Below are 21,350 nucleotides of genomic sequence, written 5' to 3'. Positions count from 1 at the left end.
TCATCTGCAAATACCGTATAAGCTTGAATATAGGGTGAGGGTTTTGCTGTTTTGTTTTTCTAAAATCATCCCAAGGAAAGAGGGAGTAACCTTATATTTGAGTCCTTACAAAGTCTCTCATATTACAGGGTTTGCTCTCATTTACTTTATTTTGAACAACAAACCACTGGATAGAGCAGTATGGTATGGTGACTAAGCTTGTGGACTCTGGGGCCAGACTGCCTGGCTTGGGGTCCAGACCCTGCCATTTACAAGCTGTGTGGCTTTAAAAAAGTTACTTAACCTGTCTCTGCCTCAGTTTTCTCATCTATAAAGTGGGGCTAAGGGTTAAATTATTTAATATATATAAAGTACTTCGTACCTGGCACACAGTAAGTGCTCCATAAATGCTAACTATTTTTACTGTTTGGGCAAGACCCATTAACCTGAAATGTCCTCAACAATGCTATTTTGGACGCCTGTATAGGTCATCTCCCACAGAATCAAGTCATAGCTTTGATAGCTATTCCTGGTAATAGTCTCGCAACTGCATGTGTTGAATGTTTCTAAATATGCTTTATAAAAAGTGCCTTTAAAAGTAATACTGTAGTACTGGGAGGGGCTTCTAGACTGCTGGAACTATTCTCTTTCTTGACCTGAGTGATGTTATATGGATGTTTTACTTTGTGACAATTCATGGAGCCAAACACTTATGACTTGGGCCATTTTCTGTATGAATATTATACTTTAGTAAAAAAAATTAACAATTAAAAAGTTATTTTTAAAAGGCAAGACATTAAGTGATTTTTAGAGGTCATGAATATATTCTTACAGGATGCATGCCAAACACCAGCTGCCCTAGAGTGATGTAAATGGGGACCTGTGACTTGGGATACAGTTTCCAATGACTGCATGACAAATGGATTCAAATTGTGCTGTGTCCTCTCCAAAATTCTCCACTTAGACTGAAGAGAAGATCATCTGCTCTGGAAAATAGGTAAGATGGCTGAAAAAATGACCCTAATAATGAGAAAGACACTGCTCTGGAGAATTCATGTTAAAAGTATGCATTAAATTGTTTATGGAATTATGACAATGGAAAGAAAGCAATATTTATAAATCAATATATTATTTATAAATATACTTCATGATGATATGTGAATTTAAATATATGTATAATAAAGTCCATTAACTGATAGAAGTAAACTTTTGGTTGTTTCATCCTCATCCCTGAAGGTATACAGTTTCAGGTTGGTCAAAAAGCTTTTTGGATTTTCTCATTGGGAAAATGAGGAATCACCTTAGGTTTGGATTGGCTTATATGGGAAATGTGATAAATGGTAAATGAAGCTAAGGGAGTGAATAAGATTTCTCAGGAACAGCATGTACACTGGGAAGAGAAGGGGGCTAGGACAAACCCTAAGAAGCTCCAGCACTTAAAGGTTGAGGAGAGGAGGCACAGCCATCAAAGGAGAGTGAGAAGGAGTAGCCAGAGAGGGAGAAGAAGGGGAGAAGGCAGTGCCAATGAAGCCAAGGGAAGGCCAAGGGAAGCCACGGGACAGACAGTGTTCATCAGGGTTGACTGACACAGAGGAGGCCAGGGAGGCAAGGACTGATAGGCATCCATTGGATTTGGCCAGAGGGAGACGCCTGGTGACCTTGGGGACAATGGGGTGGGTGGAGAGGTCGGGGTGGAAACTAGTCAGCACTCAGTAAAGGAGTTGGGTAGGGTGGAGGGCGGGGGACTGAAGACATGGAGTAGAGCCTGTTCTTTATTTTTTTTATTTTTTTTGCGGTACGCGGGCCCCTCACTGTTGTGGCCTCTCCCGTTGCGGAGCACAGGCTCCGGACGCGCAGGCTCAGCGGCCATGGCTCACGGGCCCAGCCGCTCCGCGGCACGTGGGATCCTCCCGGACCGGGGCACGAACCCGTGTCCCCTGCATTGGCAGGCGGATTCTCAACCACTGCGCCACCAGGGAAGCCCAAGCCTGTTCTTTAAAGAGGCTTGACTACAGGAAAGGAGAGAGATCTATAGCAGGGGGAGGGGACAGGTGTTTTAGGGGGCCAGAGAGTTTTTCAAATAGGAGAACCTAAATTTTCTTACTTCCTTCTATTTACTGAAGACACATATAAGTGGCCAGCTTTATACTTAAGATACATAGTTAGGATATGACTAAGGTACTCACAGTAAGCTGTGAAGACAGATCTGCACATTGGCACTGGGTAGTATAATGATAGAGGAAAGCATGGGATTGTGGGCATAGAGAGGATTCTTAATGTAGCCCAGGGTTGGGATGTCAGCAAATGGTGTCACAAAGATGATGCTGGAACTGGATCTTCAAAGATGAGTAGAATCATAGCAGAGGGAGAAGTTGGAGAAAGGACTTTCAGGCAGAGTAAACAGCACCATGTTCAAAACCACAAGAGCATGAAAGAAAATAGCCTTTGGCTGTGGAGGCTGGTGTATAGGTGGTAAGTGTTGGTGGTTCCTGAGTACATTGACTTGGCTGGAGTGTAAGGCATATGGGCTGGTGCGAAAGGAGAAAACAAGAAAGGTAAATGGGGCCAAACCATGGAGGATATTACCTATCATGCATATAGTCCAGGCTCTGAGGAGCCATCGTAAGGTTTATTTAATAAGGGAGATGGTCAGGTTATGTGACATCAGCATCATTTTGGCTTCAATACTAAGGATCAAAGGAAAATAGAGAAGAGTCAGTTTCAATTGCCCAGCTTGTAATGAGGATCTAAACTAAGCTAGTGGTCGTAGGATTAGAAAAGAGGAGTAAGATATGAGAGAAGTTGCAGAGACTACAATTCTTGGTGGCTGGCTAGATGTGAGGAGTGGTGGTGCAGGAGGAGTGTAGTGTAAGATGACTTCCATCTTCCTGGGCCGTACATTAGTGATGTTACTCATGATGTTTGGGAAGAAAAGGATGAGCAGGTTTGAGAGGAGAGACATACCATAATGAATTTGGTTTTGTACGTGATGACTTTAAGATGTATGTGAGATATCCAAATGAAGTTGTCTAGGATGTGGTTGAGTATAAAATTTGGAACTCGGGTGAGCTGAGGATAGATATTTTGGAGACATCAGTCTGTCAGTCTATAGTGGTTAAGTGGAACCGTGAGAATGGATGTTGTCACCTCCAGAGAATATGTAGTGAAAGGAGGGCCTGGGCAGCATTAAGGGTGGATAACAAAAGAAGAGCCATGAAGGGGATTGGGAAGAGCAGTCAATGAGGTAAGAATTGAACAAGAGAGTAGTGTCCAATGTGTTATCATACAAGCCAAGGAAGGAAACAGCTACTAGAATGAGAGTCGTCAACAGAGTAAAAATACCACGGTAATACGAGGTCTGATAGGTCTCCATTAGACTCTGAAATTAGGATGTGGCTGATGATCTTAATGATTCAAAGACAAGAGAGGAAGAAGAAAAAAGCTGGAGGCATCACACTTCCTGATTTCAAACGGTATTACACAGCTATAGTAATCAAAACAGTATGATATCTGCATAAAAGTAGACACATAGATCAATGGAACAGAATAAAGAACCCAGAAATAAACCCAAGCATATGTGGTCAATATTTTTTTTAATATTAAAATATATATATATATATTTATTTATTTGGCTGCATCAGGTCTTAGTTGTGGCACATGGCATCTTCATTGCCACGTGCAGGATCTTGCGGGATCTTCGTTGCAGCATGCGGGATTTTTTTTTTTTTTTTAATTTTTTTTAGTTGCGGCATGCGAACTCTTAGTTGCGGCATGTGGGATCTAGTTCCCTGACCAGGGATAGAACCCGGTCCCCTGCATTGGGAGCGCAGAGCCTTAGCCACTGGACCACCAAGTCCCTGTGGTCAATTAATTTTCAACAAAGGTGCCAAGAATACACAATGGGGAGAGGATAGTGTCTTTAATAAATGGTGCTGGGAAAACTGGATATCCATGGGCGAAAGAATGAAACCAGACCCTTATCTGACACCATACTCAAAAATCAACTCAAAGTGGATTGGATTTGAACATTAGGACCTGGAACGATAAAACTCCTAGGAGAACTTCAACATAGGGGTAAGCTGCTTGACATTGGTCTTGGCAATTACTTTTTTGGATTTGACACTAAAAGCAAAGGGAACAAAAGCAAAAATTAACAAGTGGGGCCACATCAAACTGAGAATCTTCTGCATATCAAAGGAGACCGTCAACAAAATGAAAAGGCAACCTATGGAAGGGGAGAAAATATTTGCAAACTAGGTATAAGCTAAGGGGTTAATATCCAAAATATACAAGGACTCATACAACTCAAGAGCAAAAAACCAAATAACCCAATTTAAAAATAGGAAAGGGATCTTAATAGATCTTTTTCCAAAGAAAATATACAAATGTCCAATAGGCACATGAAAAGTTGTTCAACATCACTAATCATCACGAAAATGCAAATCAAAACCACAATGAGATATCACCTTATACCTGTTAGGATTGCTGTTATCAAAAAACAAGACATCAAAAATGCTGGCAAGGATGTGGAGAAACAGTGAACCCTTGGACACAGCTGGTGGTGATGTAAACTGGTACAGCTTCTATGGCAAACATTATGGAGGTTCCTCAAGAAATTTTAAAATAGAACTACCATATGATCCAGCAATTCTACTTCTGGGTATATCCAAAGGAAATGAAATCACTATCTCAAAGAGATATCTGCACCTCATGTCCATTGCAGCGTTATTCACAAAAGCCAAGACATGGAAACAACCTAAGTGTCCGTTGATGGACAAATGAATAAATAATATTCATTTATGCTGAATATAAGAAAGAATATATTCTTTCCAGAATAAAGAAAGGATACTAGTGAGACAGGAGGCTGAAGAACTACTACTCGGTGAGTACAGCAAAGAAAGAGAGAAAGGATAGGTAACAGGAGGCTGAGAGGAGGAGTGGGGAAGGGAAGGATTGAGGAACAGTTGCTGGGAAGTAAGCAGTGGGACCTCGTTTAACACTGCAGGTAAAGAGCTGATGGACAGGCAATGGCTAGTGGAGCAAGGTCCCAGAGGAGAGAGGAGGGTCTGAGGAATTAACCATGGCTACAGGAAGGAATTGGTTTTTAACCTAGAGAGGTACCTCCTCTTTCAAGACTGAAAGGGAAGATGGGTGAGGATGCAGATAAGCGCATGCATGAGGGTATGATGGCAGTGCAGAAGGAGGGTGGACAGGGTGGGAATTTGAGGCCATCATACCTGGTGATCCTATTCTTTCTGGAGAGGAGTTGGAGTTTGCGAAAAATGGGGCTTGAGGGAGGCAGTATGTTAGTGATATTGAGGAAAGTGTTAACGGAATGGAGACACTGTTAAGAGGAATGATGGCTGGTGGCCTTACAGGCTTAAAGGACGATGGAGTTGAGGATGCTGGTGAGAGAACAAAGAGTACAGGCACAGCTATACTAAAGTCTTTGATGAAAAAGAAAGGTCATTTCATGACAACACTGAGAAGGGAAGAGGCTTGCATAACAAGATGGTATGATTCTCAAAGACTGGGGGAGGTGTGGAAAAGTACTTATGTGTGTTTGGGCCTTAGGGAGCCCCAAGAATGGAGACAACTTCTCTCTCCTCCCTAGACTTGTGGAAGAATGTGAAGAAATGATGTACTTAAACAAAGCCAACTCTCTTAGAGGAAGTGGAGACTCAGGGGTGTACAACTGGGCTGAGAATTTAGGGGTTTCAGAACAGGAAAGATTGGGAGGAGAGTCCACGATGGAAAGGGCTAAACTCTGGGAAGCAGTGGAAGGACAAATTAACCAGGGGCAAGGAAGGACAGATGAATGTGGGGAAGATCGAATGGAAAAGGAAAGATGACCCAAAAGGCCTGCCTTGTAAATGATGATCCTGAATGACAGGATGGGAGGCTAACAATTCTCACTGGCTCTGTCATCCGATTGTTCCTTCTTAGTGCGGGAGGAGGCACCAGGCAGCATCATTGCTTGGTTGCAGACTGCTCTGAGTCTGAGCCCCCGTTCAATTGCTCATGAGAGACCACAGTCATTAGCACTCTTCAGTAGAGCCCAGCCCTGGAGAAGTGAGCACGAGTCTTAAAAAAATGGCCAGAGTCCAGCACTGTTTGAGTTGGGATCTTCCAAGACCAAGTATGTTTTCCAGGCTCTGAAGGATTTCAATTCCTTGCAGAGACTCTAGAAAAGAAAAAAGAAGACTCTCGATTCTCTCCTACAGGGCAGGAGCCAGAGAAGGCAGAACCAGTTGTAATCTAGAACACAGGTGGAGGGATTAAATGTGGAGAAGAGGAAGGACTCCTATCCTCTCGGATAGGAAGTAAGGAGAGCCAGTTCTCTGAATTTCAGTTCACAGAATGATCAATTTGCTGAAATTCACCAATTTTCTCAATTTACCAAAATTTTGTTTCTTTTAATTATGTGTAAAGTTTACAACAATTGCATGCTTGTATGGATTTTAACTACTTTTGAACATTTCTACAAATTATCAGTTGACTCATTTGAACTGTAGTTTAGCTCAGTTTTAGTTTCAATTTATTTGCTGTTTCACTGAAGTCATTTTGCCATGGCTGGCCAAAGTTCAGTGTAATCTAAAATTTTCCTTACTTTGAATCTAAACTTTTGAGAATGAGAAGTTCTTGTATATTTTGTTCTACAAGTGTTGTGCAATGACTCAAATGTCAAATATAAACAATCTTGCGGGGGGGGTTTCTCTCTTTCAAAACATTTTCAATCTAATAATTTTCCTTTTTAAAAACACTTTTTTTGTGCACTTATAATTTTAATAGGTATATAGATATGGGCTGAAATATGGCCATACTGTATTTCCATACTGGTTGGTAAATGGAATTAATAGTTACTACAGTAAGTGATAAAATTAATTATATGAGTTCATTAGTTCAAGATAATTGTTCTAAGATCTCATGATGACCATTGATGAATGGGCCTCCTGCCATAGTGACATCGAAGAAACATTTGTAGAATTTCTGCCAGTCCCATTCATGTCACAATAGGATGACTGTACTTTAGGAGAATCTCTGCTTATTCTTATCCTTGATTATGTAGTTGCTACTACTTCTAAATAAAGTTTTTACTTTGATTTTATTTTTTGTTTGTTTAAGTAACAATTTTATTGAGATACAATTTATATACCATAAAGTTCATCCTTTTAAACTGTATAGTTCACAGTGGTTTTTAGTATATTCACAGTTGTATATCCATCAACCACAATCAAATTCCAGAATGTTTTCATTGTTCCAAAAGAAACCCCATACTCACTAGCAGTTACTCCCCATTTCCTTCTCCCTTCAGCCCCTGACAACTAATAATCTGTTTTCTGTTTCTGTGGATTTGTTTATTTTGGGTATTTCATATAAATGGAATCATACAATAGGTAGCCTTTTGCGTCTGGCTTCTTTCACTTATCCTATTTTTGAAGTTCATCTATGTTGTAGAATACATCAGTATTTCATTCATTTTATGGCAGAATAATATTCCATTCTATGGATATATCACATTCTGTTTATTCACTCATCAGTTGATGGACATTTAGATTTTTTGCCCTTTTTGGCTATTAGGAATAATGCTGCTGTGAACATTTGCATACAAGTTTTTGTGTAGGCGTACTTTTTCAATATCCTTGGGTATATACCTAGGAGTGGAATTGCTGGTATGATACACATTGTAACTATGTATTATAAACTATGTTCACCATTTTGAGGAAATATTTGAGGAAATGTGGCCAAACCTTCCTACAGCAACTTCACCATTTTACTTTTCTACCAGGAGTGTATGAGAGTTCCAATTTCTCTACATCCTTGCCAACACTTGTTATTGTTTATCTTTTTTATTATAATCATCTTAGAGGGTATGAAGTGGTATCTCATTGTGGTTTTGATTTGCATTTCTCTAATGACTAATGATGTTCAGCCTCTCTTTGTATGCTTATTGGCCATTGTATAACTTCTTCTCTGGCTTCTTTCAAGATTTTCTATGTCTTTGATTTTCTGTGGTTTGAATATTATCTGTAGTTTAAATATTCTGCAGTTTTGTACACCTAGGTGTAGATTTTCTCAGTGTCTATTTTGATGTCTTCTGAGCTTTCTGGATCTGTGGTTTGGTGTCTGTCATTAATTTCAGAAAATTCTCAGTGATTACTACTTCAAATGTTTCTTCTGTTTCTCGCTCTCTTTCTTCTCCTCTGGTATTCCCATTACATACATTTTGTTATTGTTCCACAGTTGTTATTGTCCTACAGTTCTTGGATATTCTGTTCCTTAAATAATTATCTTATTTTCTTTTTTAAAAAACTTTTAAAAATTGAATGTTTCTTTAAATTCTGTAGCACTTTAAATTTTCAAGTTTCACACACGATTTCATATAATCACATTAAATAACCCTTTTTATCCCCACCCCTATGTTGCCCCTTCTCCCTCTCATTTTCCTTTTGTTGCTTGTGTTTTTGGCATTCTATCTAAGAAATCATCATATAATCCAAGGACAAGATTTACTGCTATTTTTTAACAGTTTTATAGTTTTAGCTCTTACATTTAGGTCTATGATCCATTTGAATTAATTTTTGTATGTGGTGTGAGGTAGTGGTCCAACCTTAATTTTTTACATGTGGATAGCTGGTTCTATCATTATTTGTTAAAAAGACTTGTCTTTCCTTATTTGATTTTCTTGTCATCCTTGTTAAGAAAAAAAATGACTGTTAAGTCTAAGGGTTTATTTCTGACCTCTCAATTCTGTTCCCTTGATCTACATGTCTGTCCTTATGCCAGTACCACACAGTCTTGATTACTTTGTAGAAGTTTTAAAATGAGGAAGTATGAGTCCTCCCACTTTATTCTTCTTCAAGATTATTTTGTGTAGCTATTCTAAGTCTCTTGAATTTCCATATGAATTTTAGTATGTCTGCCAAAAATAAAAAGCAGCATGACTTTGATAGGGATGGTGTTGAATCTATAAATCAATTTGGGGAGTATCTGCACCTTAACAATATTAAGTCTTCAAATCCATGAACATGTGTTATCTTTTCATTACTTAGGTGTTTTACATTTTGTCTCAATAATCTTTTGTATTTTTCAGTGTGTGAGTCTTGTACTTCTTTTGTTAAATTTATTCCTAAACATTTTATTCTTTTTGATGCTATTGTAAATGGAATTGTTTTCTTAATTTATTTTTTGGATTGTTCCTTGCTAGTGTGTAGAAATATAATTGATTTTTGTGTACTGATTGATTTCAGAATGGTAACCAACCTTGTATTTCTGGTGTAAAGCTCACTTGGTCCTAGTGTATAATTCTTTTTTTATGTTGTTGGATACGGTTTGCTAGTATTCTGTTGGCAAATTTTGCATCTATATTCATAAGGGATATTGATCTTCTCTTGCAATGTCTCTTTCTGGTTTTAGTATCACGGTAATAATGGCTTCACAGAATGAGTTAGTGCTGTTTTTAACTTGTTTAATTCCTAGATTTTTTTATCAGCTTGATCAAATGGTATTATATATTCATTTTAGGCATCTGAATCCTAAGTTTCTGATATGGGTATCACACACAAAAGTGACATTCAACAGAGTTTGATTGAAATCTTGTTATACAACAGACCTAATGAGAAGACTCTGGTTAAACTAAAACTAAACTAAATCAAGCTGAAATTAATTGAAAACTAAAACTAAAAAAAAAAAAAAGCAAAAGAAAAAAGAGTGAATCCATAAGGTTAGTAAATCTTTCCACACAACACAATTTCTGTAAATTTTATACATTATTGATAGAAACAAATTTTTGGTGAATTGATAACTCTACCAAATAGATTTTGGTGCTCAAAACCAACAATTTTTAAACTTGATAACTTTGGAAAATTTGATGAATTGAGCTTTTGGGAGCATGGTCATTGGGTAAACTGTTTTCAGTGAATAGATTTTCAACTTATTGCCTAGTTCCTAGATATAGATAAAGATCAGGAGGGTAGGGAATTGAGAAGACCATGCCTACAGCCTCCTTTTTTTTTTTCCTGGGAAGTAGGAGGTGAAGTTAAGTGCTTATACTAAGAGATGAAGATGATACAAAGAGTTTAAGAAAAGTGGAGAAAGTTTGCAGGGGTCAAAGAGATGGAAGGATTGAGCAAGCCAGGCTTGTTGTGTTCAGGGCCTGGTTCTGTTGATCCCAGTGCCAGTGGTTGTGTGATATTGTTTGTTCCTAGGAGCTCTTAGTGATGAGGGCACAGGAGTAGAGAGAGAAAGACATGGGGTTGAGTAGGGGCTGCCATGAGAACAGATGAAGTTGGATCATGATATCCAGGCTGGGTTGAAATGGAAGAAAGGCCTGATATATACAGGGAGAAAAGAGTTCAGAGGAGTAGAGTTTCTAGAGTTTGAAAATTTGATATGTGCGCAAAGGGAGATCCAGAGGCAAGAAGCTGGGTTTAGAGAGTGAGATTCTGGAGGATAAAGCTTCAGGGCTAAAGTAAATCTGGTCATGAAAGGGTCAAAGGCCTGGTAAACAGAGCGGGCTGGATTGATGGGCTTCAGTAGGAGAGAACAATAAAGAACTATGGGGCCAGAGTCTTTTTTTTAAAATAAAATTTTAAAAATTTTATTTATTTATTTATTTATTTTTTGGCTGCATTGGGTCTTTGTTGCTGAGCACGGGCTTTCTCTAGTTGGGGCGAGCAGGGGCTATTCTTCGTTGTAGTGCATGAGCTTCTTATTGTGGTGGCTTCTCTGTTGTGGAGCACGGGCTCTAGGCACACAGGCTCAGTAGTTGCAGCACGCAGGCCCTAGAACGCGCGGGCTTCAGTAGTTGTGGTTTGTGGGCCCAGTGGTTGTGGCACACAGGGTTAGTTGCTCTGTGGCATGTGGGACTTTCCCAGACCAGGGATCGAACCTGTGTCCCCTGCATTGGCAGGCAGATTCTTAACCACTGTGCCAGCAGCGAAGTCCCAGAGGCAGAGTCTTGAATGGGGCATCCAAGGTTGGGATGGTGAGTAAGACTCTGGGCCTAAGACTTGAATGAATGTGTGAGTGATCAGAAGCTGTCTTCCCCCACCTTCACCCCCAGTCAGCCTGGCACGAATGGGCTGATTGTTATAAAAAAGACAGATGTGGGGTAGGGTTCTTAGTGTTACAAAACCCCTTCAGAGTTTTGACTTCCCTGTACTTGCTTTTAACTCTGCTAGCTCCATGTTGACTTCTCAGTCATGTTCAGGATTCCTGATATTTTGTCTGTCTGCTCTAGTCCATCCGTCAGTCTGAGACTGACGGAATTTAACGATTCATTTTGTGACTAGCTCTGGGCTATATACTGTGTATGTTTTCTCCTCAAAGGCAGACACGTTCAAACTGCAAGCTTGCCAATTGACTTCCTGTACGTTGGGCCAGCAGGTGCTTTAGGCATCCTGTAGCAGCTAAGGCCAAGAACATCAGGAGGAGGTGGTCAACCAAGGTCTCGAGTCCCCAAAGAAAAGAGGCTTTACATAAAGGTGGAGGAGCCATGGAAGCCTCAGTGGAGAACGAGAAAGCTCTCTTCCATCCCCTTTGACCTCAACACAAGATTTTGGACTTTTCCCTCAAACCTATATAAACCCTTAAGTGTCTATCTCTATTAACTAAGGCCTGGCAAAAGTACTCATTATAAAGTTGTCTTAGTCTATTTGGGCTGTTATTACAAAATACCACAGACTGGGTAATTTATAAACAATAGAAATTTATTTCTCATAGTTCTGGAGGATGGGAAGTCCAAGACCGAGGTACTAGCATGGCTGAGTTCTGGTGAGGACCCTCATGCAGGTTCACAGCCAGCAACTTCTCACTGTGCCCTCTCATGGTGGAGGGAGCAAGAGATCTCTGTGGGGTCTCCTTTATAAGAACAATATTCCCATTTGTGAGGCTTGCACCCTCATTACCTAAGCACCTTCCAAAGGCCCCACCTCCCAATACCATCAAATTGGGCATTAGGATTTCAACATATGAATCTGGGTTGGGGGGGGGGGGACACAAACATTCAGACCATAGCAAAAAATAAATACATTAATCTTCAAAATTCACTTAAATCTCCTTTCCTCTCAAGTTGCTGCCGTATCTTCTCTTTTCATTGTCACCAAACTTCTCCAGTTGTCTTTATGGTTTCTGCTTTTGCCCCTCTCAAGAGACTGCTCCATTAGAGGTCAACAGTGAACATCCTAATTTTTTTTTTTTTTCTTTTCTGTGGTACGCGGGCCTCTCACTGTTGTGGCCTCTCCCGTTGCGGAGCACAGGCTCTGGACGCGCAGGCTCAGCGGCCATGGCTCACGGGCCTAGCCGCTCCGCGGCATGTGGGATCTTACCGGACCGGGGCACGAACCCGTGTCCCCTGCATCGGCAGGCGGACTCTCAACCACTGCGCCACCAGGAAAGCCCGAACATCCTAATTTTTAAGTCCAATGGCCAAAGATACTCATTAAACCACTATTCTGGAGCCTGGCCAACATTAGGTCCTAAGAATACAAAAATCATCTAGTGTCTGTCCTTAGGACCTCAGAATCTGAGGGAGATGTTTTTGACCCCACCTCCCTTGGATTTTGAGACACCAGTGCTCTAGCTGTAGTCCTTCTTTTCACCCTCCTCTGAGGGCTTCTCTTTTTTCCCTGTCTGGCCTTTGAATGTTGACTCTATCCTTTTTCTTTTACTGTATATTTTTTGTCTGGGAAATCTCATCTAGTCCAATTGCTTCAATTTCCTCCTATGTGTGAATAGCACATCTGTATTGCTGGCTTACCTATATCCTTTGAGCTCCAGAACAACTGTTCACAAGACAACTCTGTAACATGAATACGTTTACAACAAAGCTCATCACAGAATCTCAGATCTGCTTCTCCTCTGCTATCCTCATTCTCTGTGAATGGAATTACTTCACCCAACTGCCCAAGTAGAAATTTGGTATCGTGCTTGTCTCTTCTTCCTCTACCTCATGTAGTCACACACGATGTCTAGTCTATTCTATCTCCTGTATATCTGTTTGATCTGTTGGCTTCTCTCCTTCCCCCCTGCTTCTGGCCTAGTCTAGCCTTCCCTCAACTCCCCTTGGATTCCTTAACTAGCCTCCTATTTGGTTTCCTTGCTTCTAGTCTTGGCCCCTAACCCATCTTCCGGTCTGATGGAAGAATGATATTTCTGAATTGTAAATCTGATCCCTTTTCTCTCCATTTAAAAATCCTTCAGTGGCTTCCCCTGGTCTTCAGGATAAAATCCAAGCACTTTATCATGTCTTACAGGGTCCTTTGTAACCTGATCTAGCCTGGCTTTCCTGCTTCATTTCCTCTACTTCTTCCTCAAAACTAAATCCCAGCTGTACCAAATTACTTACTTGGAATTTCTCAACCACTCCATTCTGTTTCACAATTCAGTGCACTTCTACCTGCAGATCTTGCTGCCTGGAATGCCCTCCCAGAGGATCTCTCTACCCAAAGCTTGATGAATGCCTATTCATTCTTCAAGATGCAGCCCTAGCATTGTTTCCTCTGAAAAGTTCCTTATTGACCTCCTCCTTTCTTGGTACTCCAGTATGCCTTGTGCACACCACTTTCTTAGCTATCTGTCTTTCTATCTTATACTTATTCATGATCCGTCTCTCCGACTGGCCCGATGGGCCCAGAAGGAGTCATCCCTGAATACTCTATACTAGCACAGTGCTTTGAATGAAAAAGGACTATGCTTGCTAAATTCCTTCGATAATTATTTTTTGAGTGTCTCCTATGTACAAGGAAGACACTGTACTGGGTACTGTGATGAATTCTGCAGGTTCTTTTCCTCTCTGTAAGGCAATTTCTCAGTCTCCTTCATAGATTCTGCATCCTGTCTGTCCTCTAATGTCTGACCTCAGTCTCCTTTCCCTCTACATATACACTCTGAGTCATCCCATCCATTTCCTTAGCTTTAATTGCCAAGAACTCCCAAATCTCTTTTCCCGGCGAAGAACTATTTCCTAAACTCCACATGCTCCCAGGCATCTCAAACTCAGCACATACAAAACTGAACTATTTTTCCTTTCTTTTGTTCCTTTTGGGATAAAAGGAAAAGATAACTGTAGGAAAGCTTCTGAGACCATTTTAAGGAAAAGAGTTAGAAATTAAGTCAGAACAATGGTATTGAGTTTTCAGTGACATCTCTAGGTACAGCTTTTGCATTTTCATCTCCTTGAAGTGAATAGCAGTAAAATGTTAATGCTGTGCTTCCCATGCTGGGCTACATGGTGCTGTGCCAAGGCATATGTGAAGCCACAGTGTAAACAAGGCTCATCTTCTTAGAGCTTAGAGCATCAATTTTGATAGAATTGTGTGTGTATGTATGTGTGCAATGTACAATATTTAACTTGTAAGAACTAAAAACATTACTTTTATATTAAACAGATATACTGTGGAACAGAATGCAAAATATCAGAAAAGTTGAAACTCCTTTCCTCAAAATATAAGCACACAGACCATTTTTATTATTAGGGCATCTCAAATTTAACTACCGAATTCATGTCCCTGAGTCAGAGAGCTACAATATGCCCGCACATTTAAGGGCACAGAGAGGAAACCCTTAAGGGTACAGACATTACCCAGTAGTGAACAATGGGGAATCAGTGTTGCAGGAAGTTCATTTTCAGATGAAGTAAGAGGAAACCGGGGAAGGGAGGAGTTAGTAAACCTAAACTGCAGAGCTAGGCTGAAGAACTTAGTACAACAGACATTTATAGACACCTATTTTGTTCCATGTTCTCTACTGGGTGGCCCAAGAGTTGATTAGGTATGTCCCCTACCCTCTAGGAATAAATCAGCTAGTTATGAGTGCTGAACAATGTAATTGTGCCATTGCTACAATGAAGGATGTATGTGTGAAACTGGACCACTGGGGAAGTCCCTAACTTAGCTTGCAGAATTCAGTGAATACTTCTCAGAAGAGGCATCAGATCAGCTTTTGGCTATGTCTTGGAAAATGTATAGGTATTTTCTGTCTGTAGGTAGGTTAGAAATATTTCAGGAAATTGAAATATGAAATGTGTGGGAAATGAATTAGACACATGCTTACATTCTTGACTGTCATTATGAACACTTAAATCCCTAGAGAGGAAGGAGCCCATTTCTTCAGCCTTGGTATACTCAGCAGTGTAGCTTAGCACTGTCCCTACACACATACCATGTTTATGGTTTTATACAGCTAAGCCAGGGAGTTGACTATGTCATAGACAACATGTAGCTTACTCCTCCTCATTTAATAAACATATATTGAATCAGGTCCAATGGTAGGTATAGAGTTACCCAGAAGAATGAGTCCCAGTTCCTGGCTTTGGGAGCTCAGTTGATGAAGGAGTCAGTCAAGCAGACAGGCTACTGTAGTAGAGTGTAATGAATGCTTTGACAGACATATGACCCAAGGGCTATTACTGCACCCAGGAATGGACCTAGCCCCATCTGGAGGATGATGTGGAGTTTGGAGAAGGCCTCAAAGAAGTAACTTTGAGTAGAGATTTGAACAACATGTAGGAGGTAATTTGAAACAGGGCAAGCACAATAGTAAACGCACCATCATGCAAAAAGGTATGATATATTCAGAGAATAACAAGTTAACTTCCTGTGAAGGGTGGTAGCAGGTAATGGTAGGAGACGAGCCTGAGAGGTGACTGAGACCAGGACATAGATGGCCTTTGTGCCATGATAGAAGCCTGGATTTTATCCAGCAAAGGTAACGGTGAATCACTGTAATGCTGGTTTAGATCAGTGTTTCTCAGAGAAGGTTGTAAAACATTAGTCAGTTGTAAAATCAACTTAGTGAATTGGGACCATCATTTTAAAAGAGTAAACTAGAAAAGAGTAGACAATATCAGTGCACATGATATTTGTACAAATAAATAATGTTTTGTGATGCTTTTGTTTCAATTATATATATACATGTCCATTTCGTGTTCTGATGTGTTTTTTGATCTGTGGGTCATAGTAAAAAAAATTTTGGGGAAACACTAGCCTAAAGATTCAACAGTACAAACTAATTTACCAGATTACTTTCAGTAGCAATTAACAGAAAACTCAGGCACAAATGGGAGTAGTCACTAAAGATTCTTACTATATAGTATCTTTTAGTTGTTCTGACCTGCCACTCTAAGTGTCATCTTCAGCCTAGAGCCAGTTCCCTGTGTTTATCAGAATAACAAGCAACCTTACTCTTATCTAGCAGAGTAGAGCCTGGATTCTCATTGCCTCAAATTATTTAAGGCCTGTCCATCCCTGAATCCATCAATAGCTAGGGGATGGAAGTAGCAGGACTGCCTTAGACTAACCTGGGGTGGATGTTTGGGAATTAACCCACTGCAGGGAATTGTAATGCAATGTGGTAAATCCAGTGCATTATGGGAATACCATAGTGGCACCTAGAGTCACAAAGTAATGAACTTAGGTGTGGAGATGGTCAGAGCAGTCACCCAGGAGATGCCAAAAGTTTGTGTACAAGGCAGGTAGGTAAAAGGGGGAGAGTTTTCTGGGTGGTAGATGAACAGAAGGTATTAGGGAGAGACCTGCATAGGGAAACAGTCAAAATAAGGCCCTCCAAGCCTCTGGAGCATAAAATTAGAGGCAAGGGAAGAAGTTGGAGCAACAGGCAGGTGCTTACTCACCGAGGGGAGTCGGTAAGGAATCTGGACTCTTTTCCTACAGGAAGAGAAGAGCCACTGGAGATCATCAAGCAGAGAATTAAGACAGCAGATTCCTATCACCATGGCTGCAGTGGGGAGGAAGGCAAGTTAGGAGGCTGTTGCAGTAATCCAGGATAGGGATGTCTTGGATCTCAGACTAGGGAGAGGTGTCTGCAGATTGATAAAATCTACATGATGTGCTAATTTGACTGCAGAAGATGAGTGTAAGGAAACAGTCTCTGACTTCTGTAATTGTGTCTCCTCTAGATCTTGGGCTTACACCGTGTCATTGATCTATTGAGGCTAGTGGAAATTTGTTACCTTTTGAGAGGAATGGGCATAACTGTGAACCTTGTAGTGAAGAACTGGCACCTGAACAGTGAACCTTTGAAAGTAAGAGGGAATTTCAGTGTATCCAGGCCTCTCTTGGAAGTTTGGAATTTATTAAAGAGATGCCTGGATGGACTTGGGGGCACATTCCACCAATTTAGGTGAAGAGTTACCATTTATAGGCCAGATTAGTAAAACTGCTACATTGTTATTTCCCTTGTGTTAATCCCTGAGCTGTTAGTAAATGTTCTAGGATTCATGTACTCCAAAATATTAAAGGGGATGCAGTGTCTCTTGAGACCACTGTGGCAGTAGAAGTGGCCCATTAGACTGTGAGCTCCTTGATGGCAAAGCCTGTTTCTTCTCATTTCTATATCCTAGTATCTAGCACAGGGCCCGACATATGGCTGACACTTGTTAAACTAGTATATCCCTGGTGCCTAAAATGATGCTGGGTACTAGCAGATGCTGAATAAACACTTAGGAAACTACTGAAAGCCCCAAAGGAAGTTATATTTCTGGGGGCCAGGAGGAAAAGCTGTGAGACTCCAGCCATAACTCACTTGTTACCGTTACTTAAAGATGTGGTTTTAATTTTAAGGAAAGAGCTTTCTCTAGGAGTCAAGGATGACTCCAAGACATCTGGCTGAGGTGAACGTTTGTACCAAAAAGACAGAAAGAGGGCAGATTTTTTTAGAGAAGCATTCAGAGTTGTAGGTTTATTCAATAAATGTTTTGAGTGTCTACTATATGTCACTCAAAATATAATGTCAGAAAGAGATTTCTGGCAATAGTGTGAAAGACCAACTGGAGTAGAGTAAAAGAGATGAGACCCCTGTTGGGAGCAGATGAATCTGACTAGGGCAGTTGTACTGACATAGTACCAGAATAGCTCTGTCACTGAAGCTAATATCTGTCTGCTAGACCAGTGACCCCTCCACCCACACCCTTATTATCTCAGACAATGGATGGGTTTGGTGGGCCAAACACCCTCTGTAGGTCTGGCCTAAGATAAAAATCTGTTTTTTCCACTTTACTAGAAAGATGGGATTTGCTAGGCCCTGCTATCACGTGTTCATGTAGGGATGATAGCTCCAAGTCTTCCCACGACTATCACCCCTGTCAAGCGTTGAGTGTGAGGGATGGGCAGCCTGCCTGGGCCAAATCTGGCTTCACAGTAACTAGTGCACATAAAGGAACTTGCTACTTTTCACATGCCTTGACCATTCTGAAGCCAGATTTCCTTTTTCCCAGTTCCCAGAGAGGCCAAGATTGAAAACTTCCAAGAAATTCCCACAGGTTTAACTTCCTAATCTTCCTCCCACTTCAACCCTCTCCTTCACCCTTCCACTCCCACCCCAAGAGGGAGCTTATCCTGGAGTCAACATCCTCTGCTGAACATGTCCACTCCCTTGGCCAGGGTGGTGGTACATCTGAGTTCTCAGGTCCTCTCCTCTGAGACCTATTCAGGGCTTGAGGTGAACACTTCAGGGTAATATGTGATCCTGTCCAGAAACAGAGGAATGGAACCTTGAAGGTTCCTAGAGTACCAGATTATTACAGAAAGTTCTCTTCTAGATGTTCACCCTCCCACCCCTGTCAGGAGGTAATCCTTCTCGAAGAAATCCCTAGGGCTCAGTCTCTATGCTAGATATCAAAACTCAATCACCTCTGGGGGCTAAGTTTGGAATTACAGGATACATACTCCATATGATCTAGCATTAAAAAAAACCAAAACTGTGCTAACCCAACCCAACCCAGATTTAAGAACCAGAAGCATACACCATGAATTTACTATCCCACACAGACCAAGCATGTGGATAGTTCTCATTCTCCAGAAATCCCAAGGGGAGGGGAAAAAATCAGTTTACATATATTCACACAATGAATTTTATCTATTGTGCAAAGAGAGGGTTATCTGGCTCCCAGAAGGTTTTGGGCTCCAATCAGACAGTTCATTTTACAACTCAAGATCCAGTTCTTCTTAGAGATTAAAAGAGCTCCCAAGGTCTGTGGATCATGGGCACTGATGAGGGCCACATACCCTTTGGCTCCAGTTAAATCTCTGCTGTTTGAACTGTGTGGGAGCTGTGGGTGCTTGCTTCCTGATCCTTCCGCAGCCCCAGAAGCAGCTGGTTTAGGAGTGTGAGGTTGCTGTCTCTGTGAGGAAGGGGCAGGGGTGGGAGGCAGTTCCCTTTATACTCGATCACTGCCATCTTGGCCCGATCCTGCTTATTCCGATTTGGGATCTGCAGCATTCTCGTGTAGCCCCCATTCTGACCTTGGTACCGAGGGGCCAGTACGTGAAACAGCTTTGGGATCAAGTCTTTCTCCTGGAAGGGGAGAGTTATCCAGGAGACAGCAGTCAGGCACCACCGCAGAGACATTTAACTTTCAGCACTCCCAAAGGTAGGGTCAAAACACACACACACACACACACACACACACACACACACACACACACACACACACCCCTCTTCCCTCACCCTCTGATGTGGTAGAGTCAAAATTACACAGAGTGGATCAGTTACAGGAAGTTGTGCAGATTGAGATTCACATTGAATTCAACTTAGGACACAGATCTCTAATTTAGTTCACATTTGTCCATAAGCGTGTGCCTTATCTTAATTCTGCCCAGTTCCCTTTCCTCTAACAACCCCCTCCCACTTAGGGAGCAAAGGATGAGATTTGGGAGGCAGACAGGATGCACTCACCGTGAGCCAGAAGTCAGCCATGCGCATGGCTCTTTCGTTGGTGTCTCCCAGCTTCCCAAAGTCGATGAGCTGTGAGGACATAACATCACTGACCCAACCCGAGCCAGAAAGGAGGCCATCAATCTTACTCCTTAAATGCCGGACTGCAATCTACTCATTTCATACACTAGCAAAGCATCTCGCCAATTCAGGCAACCTCTAACTCCGCAGCCCTAACCAGTCTTCAGTGAGCGGGGCCGGAGGAGTAGGTTCCGCTCACTGTTATTAGGGGAATCAGCCTTCGGGCACAGCTTACCAGGGCGGTCCCAATTCTTCCCCAACTCCAGCCGGATCCCGCCTCCCCAGGCCAGACCCGCGAGAGGAACAAGAGGGTCCCACCCCTCACCTTCTCCGCGTAGCCCCTCAGCTCGTCCACGCGTGCCCATGACGCCTCGATGCGTTCGTGTCGCACCAGTCCCGTGAGCAAGTTCTGCAGCAGGTGGATGCGGGACTCGGGACCAAGGCCCAGGCGGCGGAATACGCGGCCGTGAGAGATGGCAGCGGCGACCGACAGCCGCATACTCCCAACTTCTTCCAGCCCCTGTGAGGCCGGAACTGGAAACTCCAAGGAGACGCGGCGGAGAGGCGGAGCTTAGAGGACGCATGAGCCATACGTTGGTGCGTGGTGGACGTGTTTGCGCATGTGTATCAGAGCCTGCCTCGTTGGCAGCCTGGGGGAGGGCGGGGAAGAGGCGTTGACTTCTTCCAGAGGAAGCGAGCCTGGTGGGGTTTGGCCCCGGGAACGCTCCCTGTCGGCCGGGGAACCAGGCGCCCCCTGGTGTGGAGTGACCTGGCTGTTGGGTTTCTCTGGTGCTGCGTTATTCGTCTTGTGGCCGGTAGGGTGCTGGCAAGGTGCTCCTAGTGTCGGCTAGAAAAGTGAGTACCTGAGGGGAAAGTGCCTGGCGGGGTCCTGGTCCCTCAGGCTGGCTGCCCTGCCCTCCCTGAGGCGCGGCGCGTCCCACACCCTGAGCGTGTCATTTTTAAAAGAAAATTGTTTTCAGTAGTAGTGGTGAAATGAGTGGGATAACAATGATATGAAAGAAACGCAGATGGTGAAAATTTTGGTTTAAGTTGTTGACTGAAAAAAAGCACAGCATAAAAGTTGAAGGCTTCCCTGGTGGCGCAGTGGTTGAGAGGCCGCCTGCCTATGCAGGGGACACAGGTTCGTGCCCCAGTCCAGGAAGATCCCACATGCTGCGGAGCGGCTGGGCCCGTGAGCCATGGCCGCTGAGCCTGCGCGTTCGGAGCCTGTGCTCCGCAACGGGAGAGGCAAGGGGTGGGGGTGGGGTGGGGACCAGGATACATAGGAGTTTTTGCAGCAAAGACCAGGTAGTTGGAGCATCAAAAGACTACTGTTCATAAAAGAAAACCAGATATCTCAAGTTAAGGAATTTAGCGCTTTTCTATGCACGAGACGATGCAAGAATCTGAGCTCACTGAAATCATTCTTTTGATCTGCACTTCAGCTATTTGGGACCAGTATCCTGTGTTTTCTCACCCTGAGTCTTCTCAGGGTGTGCTGTCCGGGGTGGCCATAGTGGCTGATGACTGCAACATCCTTTGTTTACTGATATGGCAGGTAGCATTTTTAGTTCACAAAGTACATATAATCATCCCGGTTCAAGAAGAATTACCGC

At 42.3% G+C, this 21,350-nt stretch overlaps 2 protein-coding genes across 7 annotated transcripts in view; one reads left to right on the top strand and one right to left on the bottom strand.

The window, feature by feature from the left end:
• Positions 1-11,669: 11,669 nt before the first annotated feature.
• Positions 11,670-20,305, bottom strand: MRPL17 (mitochondrial ribosomal protein L17). Its single transcript, XM_059068796.2, has 3 exons — positions 20,060-20,305; positions 19,675-19,743; positions 11,670-19,293 (listed from the first exon to the last, which is right to left on the bottom strand). Exons 1-3 carry the CDS (start codon positions 20,231-20,233, stop codon positions 19,018-19,020), a joined length of 519 nt encoding a protein of 172 aa, XP_058924779.1. The 5' UTR covers positions 20,234-20,305; the 3' UTR covers positions 11,670-19,017.
• Positions 20,306-20,354: 49 nt separating this feature from the next.
• ZNF215 (zinc finger protein 215) overlaps positions 20,355-21,350 on the top strand; it is a 206,603-nt gene continuing 205,607 nt past the window's right edge. For 5 of the 6 annotated variants that reach the window (XM_067038734.1, XM_067038736.1, XM_067038741.1 and 2 more), the window contains exon 1: positions 20,377-20,589. The gene's annotated coding sequence lies outside the window, so the exon portion shown is untranslated. Of the gene's footprint in view, positions 20,590-21,350 lie in introns of all 6 variants that reach the window. The other variant, XM_067038738.1, reaches the window with a different exon arrangement.

Source organism: Kogia breviceps, chromosome 7 (genome assembly GCF_026419965.1).
Source record: "Kogia breviceps isolate mKogBre1 chromosome 7, mKogBre1 haplotype 1, whole genome shotgun sequence".
Classification (NCBI taxonomy): domain Eukaryota; kingdom Metazoa; phylum Chordata; class Mammalia; order Artiodactyla; family Physeteridae; genus Kogia; species Kogia breviceps.
Note: the sequence above shows the minus strand (reverse complement) of the source record. Positions and strands in the feature narration are given on the sequence as shown.

What these genes read in the sequence shown, in the direction of transcription:
- MRPL17 (XM_059068796.2), bottom strand. Translation starts at nt 20,233, where the DNA reads ATGCGGCTGTCGGTCGCCGCTGCCATCTCTCACGGCCGCGTATTCCGC. An exon ending in TGAGGGGCTACGCGGAGAAG is followed by an intron (nt 19,744 to 20,059) that starts GTGAGGGGTGGG and finishes ATGTCCTCACAG; the next exon opens with CTCATCGACTTTGGGAAGCT. An exon ending in TGGCTGACTTCTGGCTCACG is followed by an intron (nt 19,294 to 19,674) that starts GTGAGTGCATCC and finishes CTCCCCTTCCAG; the next exon opens with GAGAAAGACTTGATCCCAAA.